General features: G+C 42.8%; 1 protein-coding gene across 7 annotated transcripts in view; it reads left to right on the top strand.

Moving 5' to 3' along the window:
* The window catches only part of LOC126177081 (transcription initiation factor TFIID subunit 4-like), a 155,554-nt gene that overhangs the window by 62,647 nt on the left and 70,235 nt on the right, over positions 1–22,672 (top strand). For 6 of the 7 annotated variants that reach the window (XM_049924318.1, XM_049924323.1, XM_049924319.1 and 3 more), the window contains one exon: positions 16,630–16,796. In XM_049924318.1, coding sequence (XP_049780275.1) covers positions 16,630–16,796 — 167 coding nt within the window. The remainder of the gene's footprint in view (positions 1–16,629; positions 16,797–22,672) is intronic. The other variant, XM_049924321.1, reaches the window with a different exon arrangement.

Raw genomic sequence — 22,672 nt, 5'->3', positions numbered from 1 at the left:
ACTGCAGTCTCTGTTCAGTGATAAGTGGCTCCAGATTTACATTCTAGTGACCACTTCCCAGCATGGATCCGTCTGCCAACTAGCATGGTGGCCAACAGGAGACCACGCAGGTGGATGATACAAAGGGCAAGTTGGTTACAGTACAGTCCACAGGCTATTTTTGAACAAACGGATTGTGCACAGTGGCAGTGGCCCATATCACTCATGAGATCCAAAGGGCTGCCGCAGAGTTCATTCCCAGGTATAGCAACCAACTCAGACAACAGCCTGTACCTTGGTGGAATGACAACTGTCGAAAGGTGATCAGGGCCAGACGGACAGCTCTACAGAACTTCAAACACTATCCAACTAAAGACAATCTTTATGCCTTCAGGTCTGAGAGAGCACATGCAACACGAGTGATCAAAGGACGGAAGAGGGCTTCCTGGAGGGAATTCATGACTTCCCTTAATCGGTCCACTTCTGCTGTCAGAGTTTGGGAATCAGTAAGACTGATTTCAGACAAGGGTAGTACACATCCCCTTACAGCTTTGTCAAATAATAGGGTCTTAATGGACATGCTAGAAGACATGGCTCATTTTAGGTGAACACTTCTTTACTGTTAAGACGTCATCCAAACAAGCTCCTGCTGTTCAGGTATTCCGTCGGACTGCAGAGATGAGGACGCTCAATTTCTTCTCGCATAGTGAGGAAGTATACAACCTTCCATTCTCCATGAGGGAACTGGAATCAGCTTTGTCTGCAGACTGAGACACTGCTCCAGGACCTGATGAGATCCATTATGCCATGCTTCGTCATCTGTGCCCTGAAGTGAAAGGTCAGTTCCTCTCTTGTTTCAATCAGATCTGGTTTGATCAGTACCCCATAGCTTAGAAGGAGGCAATATTAATTCCATTCTGGAATCCAGGCAAGGACTGTAGCTCCCCTAACAGTTACCGGAGTGTCACCCTTCCACCTTGTCTGGCTGCTAGAGTCCCAAGGTCACCTGAGCTGCTTCCATTGCGGTTTCAGGCACTACCGTTCCACTCTTGACAACTTAATTGTACTGGAGACGGCGATATAGGAGTCTCCCTTACGCCGAAACCATTTTGTTTGTGTGTTTTTTGACCTTGAAAAAGCATATGGCACTACTTGGAGGTACAATATCCTTCACCAACTTCATGAATGGGAACTACGTGGATGCCTGACGCTTCTGGTCCAATCCTTTCTCAAGGACCGGCGTTTTCGTTATCACATTGGCGATGCCATGTCTGATTGCTATGTTGAGGAGAATGGTGTGCCCCAAGGCAGTGTTCTCAGTGTCACTTTGTTTGCCATCGCTATCAATGGCTTTTTCTCGACAGTCAGGTACCATGTCAAATGCTCTTTGTTTGTGGATGACTTTGCAATCTTCTACTCTTCCTCTGATTTTAAGATGACGACAAGGCAGCTACAGATGGCCATTAGGAGGCTGGAAACCTGGGCCGAGACAACTGGTTTTCGGTTCTCACCTGAGAAGGCTCTGTGTCAATTTTAACTGTGCTCATTGGCGTTTTAACCGACCAGTGCTTACAATGGGGGACTGTATTTTACATTTTCAAGGCACTGTGCGCTTTTTGGGTTTATTATTTGACTTGAAATTAACATAGCTCCCACACCTGAAAGACCTATGAGGAAAGGGCTTCCAGTCATTGAACATTTTGAAATGCCTTGGTGGAAAAACATGGGGAGCAGACAGGTCCCGCCTCCTGCAGTTTTATAGGGCATTTGTTCAATCACACTTAGACTGTGGAAGCGTGGTCTATGGATCACCCCGTCCTTCTTACCTCCGGATGTTAGATGCTGTCTACCTGTTAGATGCTGTCTACCTGTTAGATGCTGTCTACCTGTTAGATGCTGTCTACCTGTTAGATGCTGTCTACCTGTTAGATGCTGTCTACCTGTTAGATGCTGTCTACCTGTTAGATGCTGTCTACCTGTTAGATGCTGTCTACCTGTTAGATGCTGTCTACCTGTTAGATGCTGTCTACCTGTTAGATGCTGTCTACCTGTTAGATGCTGTCTACCTGTTAGATGCTGTCTACCTGTTAGATGCTGTCTACCTGTTAGATGCTGTCTACCTGTTAGATGCTGTCTACCTGTTAGATGCTGTCTACCTGTTAGATGCTGTCTACCTGTTAGATGCTGTCTACCTGTTAGATGCTGTCTACCTGTTAGATGCTGTCTACCTGTTAGATGCTGTCTACCTGTTAGATGCTGTCTACCTGTTAGATGCTGTCTACCTGTTAGATGCTGTCTACCTGTTAGATGCTGTCTACCTGTTAGATGCTGTCTACCTGTTAGATGCTGTCTACCTGTTAGATGCTGTCTACCTGTTAGATGCTGTCTACCTGTTAGATGCTGTCTACCTGTTAGATGCTGTCTACCTGTTAGATGCTGTATACCATGAGGGCATTCAAATATCGACTAGAGCCTTTTGGACCAGCCCAGTTCAGAGTCTGGTGCAGAGGCTCGTGAACCAACGCTTTGGATTCAGTGACGCATCCTTTTGGCTCGAAAGGCACTGAAAATCTCAGCCTCACCTCAGTCATTGGCATTTAGTTCAGTGATCCAACCCACATTCGAACGACTGTTCAGGAATCTGCCCCAAGCGACCAAGCCATTTGGTATATGTGCTACAGACTGTCTCAAGGATCTGGATCTCTTGGTCATGAAAATACATACCCAAGGATGGAACACACTGCCGCCTTGGTGTCTTCAGAGGTCCGAAGTGGTTTTAAGCTTGTCACAGCACAAGAAAAGTTGTACTCCAGATTTGGTTTTTACAACTTTATTTTCGTCTATTTTAAGTACACACACCATAGTTTTATCATTATTTATACAGATGGATCCCAGCAGGAGAAGGCTCTCGGTTGTTCTGCTGTTTTCCTTGATAGGGTTTTTAAAGTGCGTCTTCCAGAACAGTTTACAAATTATGATGCCGAGTTATGTGGCATTTTGATGGCACTGGAGAGGGTTCACAAGACATTACCATACGAGTTTTCTTGTCTGTTCCAACTCTTAGTGCACTGCAAGCACTTCACCAAATGTATTCGGTTGACCTGCTGATTCAGTTCATCCATGACTCCTTACAGCAGCTCCAGCACCATGGCTAGGTGGTGATCTTTTGCTGGGTACCTGGCCACATTGGGATACAGGGTAACAACATGGCTGACAAAGTTGCCAAGAAAGCATGTTGGGATAGTGCTGTCCATGAGTCTCCCATCCCGTTGCACGCCATTATCTCATTTTCTGACAGATGCATCATGCGTCAGTGGGAGACTGAATGGTTGTATGTGACAGACAACAAACTGCGGTCGCTCAAATCGACCACAAAGGCTTGATGGACTTCATGTCAGCCTCGCTGCTGGAAGGAGGTTTTGTTTACCAGACTATGCATCGGGCGTAGCCCTTTCACATAAGATTTCCTCCTCCGGTGAGAGGATCCACCATTCTGTGAAGTTTGTGGTGTGCCACTTTCAGTTCAGCACATTGTGGCTACCTGGGTCCTGTATACTGATATTAGGGCAGCCCTCGGTCTCGCAGGAGATCCCACCATTCTCGCAGATACAGATACCAGCGTTAAAAGATTGGTGAAATTTTGTGAACTGTCAGGCCTCCACATCTCCTCCTAAACCACTGGACCAATTTCAACTAAATTTGGTACACATGCACCGTACTGTCAGGCAAAAATTGCTGTGGGAGTAAGAACCACCTACTTATCAAAGGAGTGGGGTTTGGGTGAAAAAGCATAGCCTGCAGTGCCCGAATTCCCAGACTTTATTCATCCAGTATTTGAGAATGAGAGTGCATAGCAACTTGCAATAAACTTTACACATAATTTCAAATCTTAATAAAATTCCTGCAGCAGATGATAGGAAAAATGTTTAGTGCTTACTACTTTACCACAATTGATGCAGTAAAAGTAATGCACGAGGTATGACGTAATTTATTAATCCTTTACTAGTTACTGTATTGGCGATACATTTTGCACACAGTGTGAGCATATACCACTGAAGGTAAGTGACTCACATTTCAGGTGATTAGATGTCATGAACATTGAAGACAAGACCAGGTGCTGCGTGGTATGGGTGTGGACTCACAACTGTAAATAAATACCTGAGCAATGCCAGGTTCTCTTCTAGTTGCTTCATAAATTCTGTTTGTACAGTCCCTGAGAATTGCACTTGAAGCTCTGCTTCAAAAAAATGGTTGGGGTTTATGGTTGGTGAATATAGTGAAATCCTGTCTCCAATGATGCCAAGAGGTGCCTGATGGCTTTGTAAACTGCCCACTCTGTCAAATGCACTAAAAGTGTTGCATTGTCTTATATTTTATTTCCCTGTTTTGAAAGCTTGTTGCATTTCCAGTGATAAAGCAACACTCAGCTCACCTTAGGCTTTGGTGCCTGAGAGTGCTGCCATAAGAGGTCCTTACAGTTTCCCTTCCGTGGCAGGTGTCAGTGGTAACAATTTAGGAAGTGGCACTTTCTGTGTAAATGCTCTCATAAATGGAGAAGTTCCTGATGCAACCAAATATCCCAAAAAGACTACTTGTTTTTGTCCTAGCACACACTTCCTGGTATTGATGGTTACACCAGTCATTGCGTCCACAGGACACCTGTCTCAAATGCTCTGCACGTTCGCTTGCTGTTTCAGGAAAACTGAATTTATCATCAGTGTAAGCAAAACAGAAATGTAGCCCACACAAAACTTGGTCAAGAAATGGTTGCCACATCTGGGCTAAGTTTTTAAGTCCAAAAGGCATGTAATAATTTTAAAGACCAGAAGGTGAATTATGATAATCTTGGGTATGTCATCTGCTGCTTGTGGAATCTACATATAAGCTCTCCCCCCAGGGGGTCCACAACTCTTTTGTGGATACGTGCGTAGCGAGCACGGGGCCCCGAGCTAGTGTGGCTCTTTCCTTTCCGGGCTACATACCTTCCTTTTCCACATCCTTCCCACCCCCACCCCCACCCCCCACCATCATCCCCCCCACCCCCACCATCATCCCCCGCACCATCATCCCCCCCACCACCACCACCACCACCACCACCACCACCTCCGTCTCTTCCCTTCCCTTTCTCCCCCTCTGGGAGTATGTTTAGTGCCTACGTCTGGAGACAGATGCTTGAAACTGTTTTACAGTCTCTCTTCTTCGCTTTCTCTGCTGGCAAGTCTCTGTCCTTACTTTGTTCCTTCTCTTTTCCTTACCTCTTCTCTTTAACCTCTTCTCCTCCGTGGCACTTGAGACCTCTCTTCTTTCTTTTCCTTTCCTTTTCTTTGTTCCTCCCTTTCTCTTTTTTCCGCCCCATGCGTGTCTGAAGGCTGACCCACGTGTAGCCGGTGATGGGGTAACGCGTAGTTCCCCACCCCAGGTAGACAGGTAGGACACGTACGTACTCCCTGGTAACGGCCAGGCCCATGGAGGGGTGATTACCTGAGCTGGTACCTTCAGAAAGTGCCGATTGGTCCCTCCGTCCGTTTCTCGGGAGCTGCGACCTGAGATGTGAACCATCACCTAAGGCGGGAGTGCCCTCAGAGAGGCCCCCCACAAGGAAGGAGCGCGCCATTGGAGACGCTGGTTATTATGGGGGATACTTTAGCAATGGTTTCCTCATCATCTGCTATGTCTGCTCACAAGCGAAAGTTAAATGAGTCTCAGCCACGGACAATTCTTCCATTAGTGTCACAGTTCCTTGTTGTTTCTCGGTCGGACAAAGGTCAAGACTTCTCCAAAGTCAACCCTTTCATTATTCAGCAAGGTGCTGATGCAGTTGCAGGTCCTGTAAAGTCTTGTTCCCGATTATGAAATGGCACCTTGTTGTTAACCTGTCAGTGCCCTCCAGGCACAAAAATTGCTGCATACTTCACTGCTACGCACCTTCCTTGTCCGGGTGGAAGTGCACTGCACTTCAAATTCATCATGTGGGGTGGTTTATACACGCTCCCTCGATTGATGGTCCGATGAGGAAATTCAAAACTACCTGTCTGACCAGGGCGTAACGGCTCTTCATCAAGTCATGAAAAGGGTTGACAAGGACTAGGTTCCAACCCGTACTGTCTTCTTGACATTTGACAGTTCAACTTCCATCGAACATAAATGCAGGCTATGAGATAATTTCCATTCGCCCTTACATCCCAAACCCTACGCATTACTATCGGTGTCAGTGGTTCAAATCATACCAGCCAGTCATGTTCCAATCCGGCCAAATGTGTTAAGTGTGGCAAGGATGCCCATGAGGGTGCATGTCCACCTCCATCCCCTCGTTGCACCAACTGTATGGGTGACCACGCAGCTTCCTTCAGAGATTGCTCCATTTTCAAAGACGAACGGCTCATTCAGGAAATCAGAGTGAAGGGAAAGGTGCCGAACTATGCAGCTCGAAAGTTATTCACCAGTCGAAAGCCCACTGTGCCTCACGCAGGTAAATACAGCGCTGTCCTTGCCTCTCCTTAGCCTACAAAGGAGGCAGCCACACAGACTTGTGATCTCACCTTTAGTGCCACGGTCGTCAGATTGGCCAGCGCAAATATCATCCATTCAAACTCCCCACTATCACCTGCTCGCTCTATGGCTCACCCTTCATCGGGTTCTGCTAAATCACAAGCCCCAAAATCAGACACCAAGACTTCCAAAAAAAGAGCTTACTTGTGAAGATTTTTTACGTACCCCGACTTCACAACCATCGATTTCTCCCTTATCTCAATGCCCTGTTTCCAAGAAGGCTAATCAGAAACCCAGTTCCTCTCCTTCTCCGCCACGGCGTGTCTCATCTACAACACCATCTGGCGGTAACTGCCCTCGGCCGTCTTCTGTGTCGCCAAGGCGCACTGCTGGCAGCCGATCAACTGGTCGATCACTGGTGGCAGGAGCTGCTCCCGAACAACCTGTGGATCAGGATCTGCAGCCTTTGGCTGAATGTCGTTCCACGTTGTCAGCCACCGGCTCTGAGCAGTCGTTGAGTTGAGGGCAACCTTGACCGCATTCTTCACATTTCTGTCCACCCTATGTCCATTATCCATTGGAATATCCGCGGTATTTGAGCCAATCTGTCCACCCTATGTCCATTATCCATTGGAATATCCACGGTATTTGAGCCAATCAGGATGAATTGTCGATCCTCTTAAGTTCCTACTCGCCGGTCAACTTCTGTCTTCAGGAAACAAAGCTGCGTCCCCATGATCACTTTGTTTTCCCTCATTCTCAGTCAGTCTGATTTGATCTCCCCTCTGTTGATGGCACTCCAGCACATGGAGGACTCGTGATTCTTCTCCATGATACTGTCCCTTATCACCCAAACCCCTTAAACAGTTCCTTCCAAGCTGTTGCTGTCCGTCTTTCCCTTTCTGGATACTCCTTCTCTCTTGTTCTGTATGCATTCCATCGTCCACACCAATGGCTAGAGCTGATCTCCTTCATCTTCTTGGTCAGCTACCGCTCCCCTATTTGCTGGTTGGGGACTTCAATGCCCACCACCCACTTTGGGGATCTCCACAGCCTTGTCCACGTGGCTCACTATTGATAGAGGTCTTCCACCAAGTGGATCTTGTTTGCCTCAACACTGGGGACCCTACATTTTTGTCTTCCTCCATGACAAATTTCTCTCATTTGGACCTTTCGGTCGGTACTGTTCCGCTAGCTCGTCACTTTGAATGGTTTGCTCTTGCTGATACACACTTGAGTGACCACTTTGCATGTGTCCCTAGATAGCAGCCAAAACTGCCATATATGCGCCCGAGACGCTGGAAGTTTGCCCAAGCCGATTGGACACTTTTATCATCTCTAGCGACATTCGATGACTGTCACTTTCCTAGTGTCGACGATTAGGTCACTCATATTACAGAAGTTATTCTTACAGCTGCAGAACATTCAATACCTCGCCCCTCCGATATGCCCCGGCGCCCCCCAGTTCGTTGGTGGACAAGGCGTGCCGTGACACAATACATGAACGGTGGCGTGCTCTTTGCATTTTCCGCCACCATCCTACTTCGGCCAACTGTATCCACTATAAGCAGTTCCGTGTGCGACGCTGTCGCATTATCCGCTATAGCAAGAAGGCTAGCTGGGACTTCTTTACTAGCTCATTTAACACCTTCACTCCATCCTCGGAAGTTTGGAGTCAGATTCGACGATTATCTGGTGCGCCTAGTTTCTACACGGTCTCTGGTCTCACTGTTGCGCATGATACTTTAGTGGACCCTGTCGCAATTTTTATCTCATTGGGTCAACACTTTGTTGAGATTCTGAGCTCTTCAAATTACCCACCAGCTTTTCTCCCGAAGAAACGTGCAGCGGAAGTGCGACCTCTTGCTTTCTCCTCTCAAAATCACGAAAGCTATAATACTGTTTTCTCCATGTGGGAACTCCAACACGCACTCTCTTCTTCTCGCTCTTCCACCCCAGGACCGGATGGTATCCACATCCAAATGTTGCTGCATTTATCATACAATAGTCTGCGCTACCTCCTTCGCCTTTATAATCAAATTTGGACCGACAGTACTTTTCCCAGATGATGGCGGGAAGCTATCGTCGTTCCCGTCCCAAAACCTGGAAAGGACAAACATCTCCCCTCTAGCTATCGCCCCATTTCTCTCACGAGTAGTGTTTGTAAGGTTTTGGAGCGTATGATGAATTTCCGTTTAGCCTAGTGGCTGGAGTCCTGAAGCCTTTAAACACCTGCCCAATGCCTTTTCCGAAAGCATCGTTCTGCTGTTGACCATCTTGTTGCTCTCTCCACTTATATCATGAATAATTTTCTCAGGAAACGCCAAAAAGTAGCAATATTTTTTAATCTGGAGAGAGCATACGATACCTGTTGGAGGACAGGCATCCTCCGCACACTGTTCTCTTGGTTAAAGTGTGGGTGAACACTACTTTCTCCCGTATTTTCTCTCAAGAAAATGGGGTACCCCAGGGCTCTGTGCTAAGTATTGTACTGTTTGCCATTGCCATAAATCCAATTATAGATTGTCTCCTTCCCGATGTCTCGGGCTCCCTTTTTGTGGACGATTTTGTGATCTACTACAGCTCTCAACGGACCAGCCTTCTTGAATGACGTCTTCAAGGATGTCTCGATAACCTCCACTCTTGCAGCATCGAAACCGGCTTTCACTTTTCTCCCAGTAAGACAGTTTGTCAATTTTTGGCATTGTATGGAGTTTCTTCCTCTTTCCTTACATCTAGGCCCTGTCAGCCTTTCGTTCGCGGACGTCGCTAAATTCTTGGGTCTTATGTTTGACAGAAAACTGTGCTGGTCCTCCCACGTCTCCTGTCTTTCTGCTTGCTGTCTGCGATCCCTCAACACCCTCTGTGTCCTGAATGGTACCTCCTGGGGAGAGAACCGAGTGGTCCTTCTCCGCCTCTATCGCACCTTAGTGCGCTAGAAATTGGACTATGGAAGCATAGTTTACTCCTCTGCTCGGCTGTCTATTCTTCGGTGTCTCGACTCTGTCCACCACTGTGGATTACGTTTAGTGTCTGGAGCTTTTTACACCAGCCCTGTGGAAAGCCTTTATGCTGAGACTGATGAACCTCCGCTGTCCAATCAGCGAGCTGCTCTTCTAAGGTGTTATGCTAGCCATCTGTCTTCCATGCCTGCTAATGTGGCCCATGACATTTTTTCGACGCCTCCTTGGATTTAAGGTATGCAGGCCGCCGTTCCTCTCTACCACCACTGGGAGTCCGCTTCCGTCCACTGCTACGTTCTCTTTTCTTCCACTTTCCTAAAACTTTCTTGACAATTTAGGGTACAGCACCGCCTTGGCTCCGGTGCCGGACCTGCCTGCTCCGTGACCTTTGTCAGTTTCCCAAGGATGGTACCACTTCTCTTGTTTATAGTTGGGCATTTGCTGCTCTATGTGCACAAATGAAGGATGCCATAGTTATTTACACTGATGGCTCAAAATCATCATTTAGTGTTGGGAGTGCCTACATTGTTGGTGACACCCCTAATCGATTTTGGCTTCCCGACCAGTGTTCGGTTTTTACTGCGGAACTTTACGCTGTTCTCCAGGCTGTCCAATACATCCGTCGCCATCAGCGGATACAGTATATTATATGCTCAGATTCTCTCAGCTCTCTTCTCAGTCTCCAAGCTCTCTATTTTGTCCAGTCTCCGGTCCACCGAATTCAGGACTGCCTCCACTTGCTCCACTTGGGGGGCGTCTCTGTGACATTCCTCTGGATCCCAGGACATGTTGGTATCTGTGGAAATGAGGTGGCCGATACAGCGGCCAAGGCTGCAGTCTCTCTTCTTCATCCTGCTGTTCGCATGGTTCCCTTGGCCGATTTACGGAGTGTTTTATGTCGTCATGTTACTTTTTTATGGCACGCATATTGGTTGACACTTTCCAATAATAAATTTTGGGACGTGAAAGTTCTTCCCTGTGCTTGGACCTCTACCTCCCGAACTCGTTGTCTGGAGGAGGTAATTTTAACTAGACTCCGGATAGGGCACTGTCTTTTTTAGCCATCGACATCTTTTAAGTGGCGATCCTCCCCCGCTTTGTCCCCACTGCTCTCAACTGTGGATGATGAGACACCTTTTACTTGAGTGCCCCTATTTTATTCCGTTACGCACCAGTCTACAGCTGTCGCCTGATATATCTTCCATTTTAGCAGATGACACGCACTCAGCCGATTGCTTTCTCGAGTTTATTAGTGTCAGTGAGATGTCAGTCATTTGAAGCTCTTTTTGGGGACAAACAACCCTCCCTTTTATAGTGGTTTTTAAGCTTTCCTTCAGTTTTTTGCCCCCCCCCCCCCCCCCCCCCCCCCCACGAATGCAACCTGAGTACTTCTCAATTTCCTTGCTGTATTCATCTCTCTCTCTCTCTCTCTCTCTCTCTCTCTCTCTCTTCCCTCCCCCCCCCCCCCCCCTCCCCCCACGAATACTAAACGGGTGATCTATCCCACGAATACTAAACGGGTGATCTATTGATGCCTTGGAATGTGTCCTGTCAACTGATATCTTCTTTTAGTCAGGTTCTGCCACAAATGTTCCTCTCCAATTCTATTCAGTACCACCTCATTAGTTGTGAGATACCCATTTAATATTCATCTTTCTTCTGTAGCACTGCATTTCAAAAGCTTATGTTCTGTTCTTGTCTAAACTGTTTATTGACCATGTCTTGCTTCCATACATCACTACAGTCTGCACAAATAATTTCAGAAAAGACTTTTTGACTCTTAAATCTATACTCAGTGTTCACTAAAGTTTGTCTTCTTCAGAAACACTTTTCTTAACATCACCAATCTACATTTTATATCTGCTCTACTCCAACCATCATGTTACATTGCTGCCAAAATAGCAAAACTCGTCTGCTATTTTAAGTGTCTCGTTTTCTAATCTAATTCCCTCAGCATCACCCGATTTAATTTGACGACATTCCATTAGCCTTTTTGGCTTTAGTTGTTGATCATCTTATATCCTCCTTTCAGGACACTGTTCATTCTGTTCAGTTACACATGTCCTGATCATAATCGTTGCTACAGTTTTATATTTGCTTACTGTCAGTGGGTACTTTTTAAACTTCATATTCCATTCATCTAATGTTCCCTGTACCTGTAGGTCTGTGTCTCTCCAGATGGCTAGATCATTAGCAAAGGCTAAAGCATTGAGATCACCATTTCCTGTCACTTTGATTTCTTTTATAATCATGTCCTTAAGTGCAATTAAAAATTATTGGGGAAGCTGTCGTACACTGCTGGGCTCCTCTGTCCTGAACCAATATAATCTGCCGTTACCCACTTGTACACAACTTCTGCAGCCTTCACATAGCATTTGCACGTTTCTCATTAGTTTTTCTAAGCACTCCCAGATACTTCCACTTTGACACACTGTCATATGCATTTTCCATATCCAGGAATACACTTATGAGAACTTCACTTGCTTTCTCATTACCTCAGTGCAAATATGAGACCTGTTGTTCTACTGAATCCATGTTGTTCCTCTTCAAACTGATTTTTTGATGATCATCTTAATGTCTTAAGACATTATAGTAACAAAGTGATTCCTCTATAGTTAGAACAGTTCATCTTTCTTCCTTTCGTGAACTTTGGTATTATAATCCCCTTCTTTGTCATCTGGTACTTTTCCTTCCAATTGACTCCCAGCATTCGACGTATTCATTGTATTCTTTGGATGCCTGCTGGCTTGTTCCTGTCTACAAGTCAATTCATCTAGTCTGGCTGATTTTCCTCCTCTCAGTTACTGAAAGTCATTTTCTGTCTCTACACAGGTAATAGGTGGTTATTCCATTTCAAGTTCTGGTAACTCCTTTGTCCTGTTTTTCTTTCATTGTCCCCTTGCTAGACAGTAAAGCATTGTGGTGTTCTTAAAAAATCTCTGATCCGTTCTGCAACTTGGACTTTACTCTGTTTCTATCACTTTCCTGCTTTCACTATGACCTTTTACTTTCTGCCAAAGCAGTGTAGCATTTTATTGCTTCCATTGCTGTCTAGTATCAGTCATCAGCCTTAATTTGAGGAAGACACTTCTAAGAATGTTTGTTTGGGGCACAGCATTGTACAAAAGTGAACTGTGGACTGTATGAAAACCAGAAAAGAAAGATAAGACATATGTTAAGACATAAAGGAGTAAAAATTTTGAGTGCTTAGTGTTGTGCAGCTTTTATATTTGTTAAAGAACACACACATCAAGATGATCATCAAAAGAATTTATAACTAAAATACATGTCATTGACAGAGAGATACATAATGTTAGTAGACTTTTTTTTTGCTATTATATATACAGTTGCTCTGTTGGAGAAACATATGTGCAGTTGTTTGTTTCTCTGTATCAGATGCCACTGGCCATAGGTTATACACCTGAATGCTGGTTTGGATAAAACATTTCAAGTGCAGCTCATGGTGTGTAGGATATGTCCTTGATTCAAGGAGTAACTTCACGGTACTTAGGCGAGCTGGAGAGGATTAAAAGTGTAGGAAAAGACACAGTGGAATATTTGCAACAAATAATTAATTATTAGGCACAATTGCTGTCCGGAGATGGATGCCTGTACAGGAGAGGAATCATGATGAATAGCATTAACCCCCCCCCTTAAAAAAAGACACACACCCCCCCTCTCTCTCTCTCTCCCTCCCCCTCTCCCCCTCTCCCTCCCCCTCTCCCCCCAAATGGAGAGGTTAGGCAATGAATCTGTTTGCCAGAGATTTCGCCGCTGACACAGAAGAGACTTATTTATGAAGGGAAATGAGAGATCTTTAAAATAAAGAAAATGAATAATCTGTAAGCAAATTTACTTACATGAGCAACTGATTAAACTACATACATGATTGATTTGGTCATTATTGCAGATTTAAAGCCTGTATAAAATCCACAGTACTGTACTTTGTGGTACCAACGGCAGTATCCATAAGCAGCACCTTGTTGCTATAAAATTTGGGTTACATGAATATGCGCTGTGTGTGTTTATGGTGATACGATAAAACACTTTCTTTGAAAGGTCATTTTACTGCAAGCTCTGTCTAGTAAATTGCAATGAATTTGTATGTTTTTTCCTACACATTGAGGTGAGATGGCTATCAGAAGGAAAGGATTTGTGAACTTTTTGATAAGTCAGTAGTTTATATGGCCGATTTGCTAAAGCTTTTGTAACTGAATTGGAGCATGTAGTCTTGAAGTTGCCCGTCTTGCAGATACAGAGTGCGTTCCATAAGTAATGCGACCAATTTTTTTCTGACGCAACGGTACACCACAGCGTGTTGTAACTGGCTGGGATAAGTGGAGGGGGGTGTTAGCTTCAAAATGCTTTTCATCTCATTTGGCTGCGAGCTGCCGGAGAGTCAGGACATGCGTTTCCGTGAACCCCATTTTGAGTTTATGTAACATGGCACAATGGATCATTCTGTAGAGCAATGGTACACTACCAAATTTTGCATTAAACCTGGGAAGTCTGCCACCGAAAAGTTTCCATTACTTCAGCATGCCTTTGGGACTGATTGCTTGTCCAAATCACAAGTTTTCCGATGGCACAAGTCTTTCATGGAGGGCCGAGAAGAGATCAGACGAACCTCGCAGTGGACGGCCATCAACTGCACGATTCGACGAAAATGTGACGCGTGTGCACGATTGTTTGACCTCTGACAGACGGCTGAGCCTTCAATTGACAGCACAAACCCTAAACATGTCAAAAACAATCGTTTTCCGCATTGTGACCGAAGATTTGAACATGAGGAAGGTGTGTGCCAAACTCGTCCCAAAAGTGTTGACCAACGAAGACAAGCACATGCGAGTGCTTCGGTGCCGAGAAATGTTGGAAATTTGTGAAAATGATCCTCATTTTTTAAACTCTGTTACCACTGGTGATGAGTCGTGGATTTTTGAGTACGACCCTGAGACAAAAAGGCAGAGTTCAGAGTGGCACACCCCATCGTTGCCCCGTACCAAGAAGGCACGCATGAGTAAGTCCAGGATCAAAACCATGCTCATTGTCTTCTTTGACGTCAGAATTCGTACCTACCGGGACTACAGTGAACTCAGCTTTTTACTTGGAAGTGCTCAAAAGACTGAAAAGGAGGGTCTCGCGCTGCCAAAGCGACATCAAGGACATGTGGAAAGTTCACCATGACAACGCGCCAAGTCACAGCGCCTTCATTGTCAATGACTTCCTTGCCAGGACAAGGACCCCATTGGTTCCCCAGCCTCCCTAAAGTCCTGACCTGGCTCCCACTGACTTTTTCTTTTCTTTTTTTCTTTTTTCTTTTTCTTTTCTTTTTTCTTTTCTCCCCCCCCCCCCGGTTAAAAGGAGTCATGAAAAGAAAACATTGGGACATAATTGAAAGCATCCAGGCACATGTTACATCAACTCTAAAGGACGTTCTGGAAAAAGGCATTCCAGGATACCTTCCAGGCCTGGAAACACTGCCTCCAAAAGTGTATCGACGTAAGAGGGTGCCATTTTGAAAATTTTTGATTATTTGTACGAATAAATTCAATAAATGATTTTTTATGAATTTGGTCGCATTACTTATGGAACGCACCTTGTATATTTGAAAAAGTAAATGAGGTCACCTTAAAGCTGCAGACACGCAATGAATTTTTCAGGATAAATGTATAAAATTTTAATTCATTGTTAAACTGAATATTCACACTCATAACTTGAGTCAGTGTGAATTAAGTCTCTTTCCGCATCTGAAAGAAATGTCTGAAATTTGGCCCTGTCATTGCGTTCATACCTAAATGCTTTTTGGGCACAACTCAAACGAGATATAAACTACAATTCATGATATATGTATCCTTGACATACCAAATTGGGTACTCAAACCATTTTGCCAAGATGCTGGACAGTATGTGATGTAGACCGTACTTTGTTCATAAAATTATACAGCAAGATCAGTGTTAGCTGCTGGTAACATTGTGCAAACTTTCTTAATATTATGATGTGCTTGATGCTTAGTGTTAGTGCTCACATATACTTGAGGAATACATAGTTCATTTGTTTTTGTTTTGGTTTTCTTCTGAATGTTTTTTAGTAGTTAAATTCATTTTAGATATTTTTTGTAATTGTATATCCTTATATATAAAATTCTTGTGTAACAGTGTTAGTTGCCATACTCATCCGAAACAGCTCGATCGATTCTGATGAAATTTTACATGTATATTCGATATGTCTGAGAATTGGTTGTAATATATCTTTCATACCCCTAAGTGGTAAGGGTGGTCCACTCCAAAAAAATTTCTAATTTTTTGGACAAAAATTTTTATTTTTTTATGATGTGGCATTACAAAATACACGCAACTCTTAAGTTTTGACCCTTCTGCCACCAACCTCTATTTTTTAATAGCGATTTTAGTAATTTAATAATGTTCAACCCCTTTCGATAACTGATCACTTGATCAGGAGGTTGGGTGAGGAAGGCAAGGATGGTGGGAAGGAAGGTTGAGCAAAGGTATGCGTAGGCAGCAAGGGAACAGGATATGGATCTAGCAGTGGTGTGCAGTCTGGGCCCAGGTTGGGGAAGAACTGTGTGGCAAATCCTGAAATGAAAGAATGGGCTGAAAAGCTCACTTGGAGTCAGCCTTCATTCACTGCCCACCCTCAAAACCTCCTTGTTCCTCTCACCCATTCCACGTGACACAAACCCTCACCCCAGTTTAGCTACTAGCTATGATGATCTCAATTTGGACAAAATTGCTTTGAGCACGTGTGTTGTTAGTCGGCTTACTCTGAAGGAGAATATTACCTGCAACGTCACTAACGTTTTCAATCTAGTTTACTTGCCTGTCAACTATTTGGTATGTGTATTTTACAGTCAGTTATTCTAGAAGAAGAAAATTGTTTGGAAACCAGTACTAATTTTAGTTTTGTTTATGTGCCTGTCAACCACTGTCGCTCTAATGTGCAGGAAGTGGTTACCTTTTGCTACCTCCATTGTTTTATCCCACCCAGTACTTAACAGTACCGTACAAATATTTTAACACCATAACTTTTAATGTAATATATTTCTGATATACAGGGCCTGTGGTTTAGTTTAGATCATATTATGTAATGACTAGCTGGTTTCTCAGAAGTGCTTTTGTTAAGACTTAAAGAAAAAAGTAATCATAGCATAGTGTTAGAACACATTAGTGAAGTAAAGCAGTCTGTGTTCCAGCAACAGCCGCCGCAGCATATGTGCCCCAGGCAGCAGCAGCTGCTGCTGCTGCGGCGGCAGCAGCACACTCGCCCCCAGCCACGTATCCTATTTTTTACCCATGCACGGCTCAGCCCATCTACATGTCGCAGCAGTTTCAGTATCCAACTCTTGCGGTGAGTGTTATGTGTAGCTTGCATTACGACAATGTTCTTTTATTTTTTTAATGAACACAATACTGATGAAGAAAGCAGTAGTATGTAGTCACAGATTGTCATGTGCCTCTTTTAATGTGGTTTTGTGGCAGTTAGTTGTCTGTTTTGGGTGGTATCAAATATGGAAAAAAAAACAATAAAGGTGAGACAAAGAAGCAGTACATATGTCGTAGAGAATAAATATCTGGCAACAATAGCTCTTAAGTTGTGCTTCTTTACAGAATTATTTAGTATGATAGTATCAACTTTGAAAATACCAGCTGCTTTGAATCGTGATGAGAATACAGTGTATATAAGATTCAGTTAAAGGATTAGAAGTTTGAGGAAGAGGCAAAAAAAGAAACAGGTGATATGAACCATTCATAAATCATCCATTTTGTTTGAATGATGTGAGATTTTGACACTACATGTTAGAAAGTGGTTGGACAAAAGATCATTGACAGTAAAATTAGCATTTCAGGAAAGGAATAATATTTAAATCAGACAGATTGATAGTTTTCAACCTCCCACCCCACCCTGTTTTCTGTGAGGGAGGTGGCAAGGCACTGGACTCCTGTTCAGGATGACAGCAGTTGAAATCCTTGTGAAACCATCCAGCCAGATTCTGGTGTTTCATGGTTATCCTAAATCATTTAAAGCAATTGCTGAGGTGATACCTTTTAAAAAGAACATGGTGTGCTTTCTTCTCCAATCTGACTTAGTGCTTAGTCTCCAATGATCTAAACATTATGGCAGCATTAAACCCAGACCTTCCTCCTCCCGTCTCCCTTTCTTTTTAAAGCAGAAGTCTTTTTTCAGATATTTACTTTTCCATGTCAGCAAATAATTGCATGATGAATCAGTGCTTAATCATAACTGACGTTTCCTAGGAGTATTTATGGTGTGGAATGAATCGAAATAAGTTGGTTTGCAGTATAGTGTGTATGTGGCTACCAAACATCTTTGGCTTAGTTGTACACCTGACCAGTTAAGTACAATTGCATAGCAATCTGCACACTTCATGGGGAGTCTTTGATCAGCAGGAGGAAACGGCCTCCCACACTGTAGGAGTGAGCAGAATGTTGTTAACTGTTCATTACAAAGACTTGAGATCTGAAAACGAGGATGTTGCATGGGGACCTATTAACCAGAACTAAATGTCAGTCTTACAGTGTTCTCAGAAGAGTAAAGTTAGCAGGATCATCTGAACAATTGAAGCCCTAATAGAATGGATTTGACAGAAAGCGGTTTAAATCCTCTGACAGTGTTGTAGGTGGTGATGAAAAACGTTCAGATCCATCTGGAAGAATGGGTACATATTCATATTTCAACTTACAGCATTTATTTTTAAAAATTAGTCACTTTTCCATTTCAAAGTATTTAATGCCTTCCTCATAATTTAAGATACTGAAAATAAAATTAGGTAAAAATGATTTTCTATTTTTGCAGTCATTTCAGAATTATTGTTTGTTCTGCTGTTTGTCAGATACACCAGTAAAGCTGGTAACAAGTAAAGTTCTAAACAGTACTGGATTTCTTTCTCATCTTTTTTGTCATGGGACCTTGTAATTTATATGACTATAAAAAAACTGCATATTTGGACTTAGTGTCCACAAAAAAATCCTGTGTACTGTGAAGCAGAAATTAGGAGATTTTAAATAACTTCTCCTACTGATGTATCCATAATGACTTACACTATTACACATGTGAAGATGAGCAGACATAGATGTTTCATAATCATTATATATATAGATGTACATTTGGTTAACACTTGAGGTGCAGAAAATAACCATTTTTGTCAGTTTTTTAAAATGTTACTGGCACAGTTTCACGTGTAGCTGGCTTTTCTTTGGAAAGGTTTGGAACATTCTGGCATGCAGAGAGAGATGTTGCAACAAAAGTAATATCAACTTGCATCAGTTGTGATTGTTTTGCCAATAAATTGTCTCATCATCTCTGAACAAATCATGGAAACCTGTGTTGGATGCTGCTCCATCAGGAGATTCATTTGTAAAAAAGAAGAGAATTTGATAAATAGAACAGAACTGAATTGTAATTACAGCAGCAGAATCTGTTGCAGCAATACTTGCAACAGAAAACTGTAGCAGACTGCAGCTTAACTTAATAGGAATAATCTTCAGATTGTTTACACGCTGACATTTTTGTGTTCAATCTAGGATCATTGAATTCTGCCTCTAGTGCTTCCAAAATTTCTTGCTCACTCAACAAATGTGACACATTTATAGCATAATTACAGCAAACTGGAAAACTAACAAGTAATCGCTTCATGAAACGATGCAAGCATGCAATGGTTCGGTCAGTCTCACAACTGCAGCTGTTGTGTTTGCTACTGCATCTTTCAAAGTAATTCTAGTAATTGACAGCAGAAGGCAGCACCTTTCAAGGGACAGGTAGGGAGACATCTGGGCATTGTTCTTGTATAAAATTTTGTCTAGGTTTCGAGTGATAGGTGCCCAGCATGTTGTGAAAATTGCGGCCTGAGATATAATTGGGCACATTCCTTTGAACACAGTGTCGTAACGTGAGTAATACTCAGGTTTGGTTGCCAAAGTATTAAATATTTCTCAGAACTGCAAAGTGTAACATATCTCCAATTTCAGTGCCAGTGGTTTCAAGAGAATAGCTCTGGGTTTTTCCTTTGTTGAAATTGTGTCTTTGTTGTATTCTGCTATGTGAAGAGTATATGATGTAGGGATAGAAGAAACATGTTACCTCACCTTTAGGTAATTAGTACGGAATAAATGTTAGTCCAAACTCTACAAATATGTGACCACCATGCTGTCTTTATAACTGAATATCATATCACACATCCAAAGTTGCAGTAGTGTACTGTTAACTGTCACTTCAAATTGGTCTAGATAAGCTGCTTCTCATGTCAGAGGGCACTGACATAGTTGTTAAGGAGGAACAGTACATTAAGATATGAAAGTCAGAAAGTAGGGAGAGTTGTAAAAGTGCTGTGTTTATTTCTGTCTCCACATTTTTATTGCACTCTTGATGTTTTTGTTCTCACTGTTATACAGAACATTTAAAAGGTACACGGTTTTTAATTTTTATTAATGAATCATTCAGAACATGTATTCTGGGTGTGCCTCATAAGTGATCAGCTGCATGTTATCTGGTGTTTCAGCAGGAATTTGCAATTAATTTTTGTAATGTGTAGCTCATCATGTCTTTCATGAGATGCTCAATGTCGATGGAAAGCATTGGTTTTTTTTCCATTTACAAGCAAAATTAGTTTTAAATGAGAGTTTACATGATCAGTTTGTAGAGTGGTCTCAAATTGGTGTGATTCTTTTTTGAACAGTATGTATTGCCGGGGACTTAAAACACAAAGAATAATCTTTACTCCAGCATTGACTCTACAATGCTGCCACATGCGGGCTTAAAAAGTGGTTGCCCTCAACTACATACCCTCAGACTCAGCCGAAATATTAAAAGGTTTGGCTGGTTTCATTGTCTAGGGGCTGGAATACGTAGTTGCGCATTACAAGCCAAATACTGCTTAGCCTACAGTATACAATATGAATATACACATGAATTCATTGGTTGAAGGTTCCTAGCACTCAGCAATTGCGAATTTTGAATGTAACATAGAAATTTATAAATGAAAGATTGCAAATTAAATAAAATCTGCAGGTACTATTTTTTACGACTTTAAATGATGAGTACAATAGCAGAAGTACCTTTAAGAATGCCTTTTATTATTGCAAAACACTTACTGGTGTCGATTATCCAGCAAGTAAATAAAATATAAGTTGAATAACAAGGAAACAATAGATTCCTACTTCACGTAATTAGTTACGAGCAACAACATAGCTCGCAAGATATTCACTTCTAAATGCATACTACATCATCTTTGCAGAAGCCACAGAAATCACACAAGTGCACAAGTCGGCACTATGAAATATTTCAATCTCCCACGACCACGCACAAACTGCCCAACACTCTCCAAGTATTTCCTGCGACCATCCGATGCGCCTTCCCATCTAGACCCCCCCCCCCCCAAAAAAAAAAAAAAAAAAAAAAACCCTTGTCCCTCCATTGACTTCAGTAGTCGCCTACTGTAGTAACAAGTGCTGTGATTGGATAGAGTGCTCCTGCCATGTCTCCAAGCCAACACACACTCACAGACGTATTGAAACACGTACGAAATACTGGATTTACATTTAAATAACATGAAATTAAATACATATTCCTACAGCTGGACCATAAAAATGCTCTAACAAACATTATTAAATAAACACATATCAAAGGAACAGAAGCAAAAGTAGGCCACTAACCTAATGTCTGTGCTTTCTAAAACACAGTAAATATTTGACCAATTTCTTCATGAATAGTGTTGTTGTTGTTGTTGTTGTTGTCTTCAGTCCAGAGACTGGTCTAATGCAGCTCTCCATGCTACCCTATTCTGTGCAAGTTTCATCATCTCCCAGTACCTACTGCAACCTACATCCTTCTGAATCTGCTTATTGTATTCATCTCTTGGTCTCCCTCTACGATTTTTACCCTCGACGCTGCCGTCCAATACTAAATTTGTGATCCCTTGATACCTCAGAACATGTCCTACCAACCGATCCCTTCTTCTAGTCAAGTTGTGCCACAAACTCCTCTTCTCCCCAATTCTGTTCAATACCTCCTCATTAGTTATGTGATCTACCCATTTAATCTTCAGCATTCTTCTGTAGCACCACATTTCGAAAGTTTCTTTTCTCTTCTTGTCTAAACTATTTATCGTCCATGTTTCACTTCCATACATGGCTACACTCCATACAAATACTTTCAGAAACGGCTTCCTGACACTTAAATCTATACTCGATGTTAACAAATTTCTCCTCTTCAGAAACTCTTTCCTTGCCATTGCGTCTACATTTTATATCCTCTCTAATTCAACCATCATCAGTTATTTTGCTCCCCAAATAGCAAAACTCCTTTACTACTTTAAGTGTCTCATTTCCTAATCTAATTCCCTCAGCATCACCCGACTTAATTCGACTACATTCCATTATCCTCGTTATGCTTTTGTTGATGTTCATCTTATACCCTCCTTTCAAGACACTGTCCATTCCGTTCAACTGCTCTTCCAGCTCCTTTGCTGTCTCTGACAGAATTGCAATGTCATTGGCGAACCTCAAAGTTTTTATTTCTTCTCCATGGATTTTAATTCCTACTCTGAATTTTTCTTTTGTTTCCTTCACTGCTTGCTCAATACACAGATTGAATAACATCGGGGAGAGGCTACAACCCTGTCTCACTCCATTCCCAACCACTGCTTCTCTTTCATGTCCCTCGACTCTTATACCTGCCATCTGGTTACTGTACAAATTGTAAATAGCCTTTCGCTCCCTGTATTTGACCCCTGCCACGTTCAGAATTTGAAAGAGAGTACTCCAGTCAACATTGTCAAAAGCTTTCTCTGTCTACAAATGCTAGAAACGTAGGTTTGCCTTTCGTTAATCTATTTTCTAAGATAAGTCGTAAGGTCAGTATTGCCTCACATGTTCCAATATTTCTACGGAATCCAAACTGATCTTCCCTGAGGTCGGCTTCTGGCATTTTTTCCATTTGTCTGTAAAGAATTAGTGTTAGTATTTTGCAGCTGTGGCTTATTAAACTATTAGCTCGGTAATTTTCACATCTGGAATTATTATATTCTTCTTGAAGTCGAGGGTATTTCGCCTGTATCTTACATCTTGCTCACTAGATGGTAGAGTTTTGTTAGGCCTGGCTCTCCCAAGGCTGTCAGTAATCCGAATGGAATGTTGTCTACTCCTGGGGACTTGTTTCGACTTAGGTCTTTCAGCGCTCTGTCAAACTCTTCACACAGTATCGTATCT

The sequence above is a fragment of the Schistocerca cancellata genome, chromosome 3 (assembly GCF_023864275.1).
Source record: "Schistocerca cancellata isolate TAMUIC-IGC-003103 chromosome 3, iqSchCanc2.1, whole genome shotgun sequence".
NCBI classification, from domain to species: Eukaryota; Metazoa; Arthropoda; class Insecta; order Orthoptera; family Acrididae; genus Schistocerca; species Schistocerca cancellata.
The sequence above is the reverse complement of the archived record's forward strand: the minus strand, read 5'-3'. Positions and strand labels throughout refer to the sequence as shown.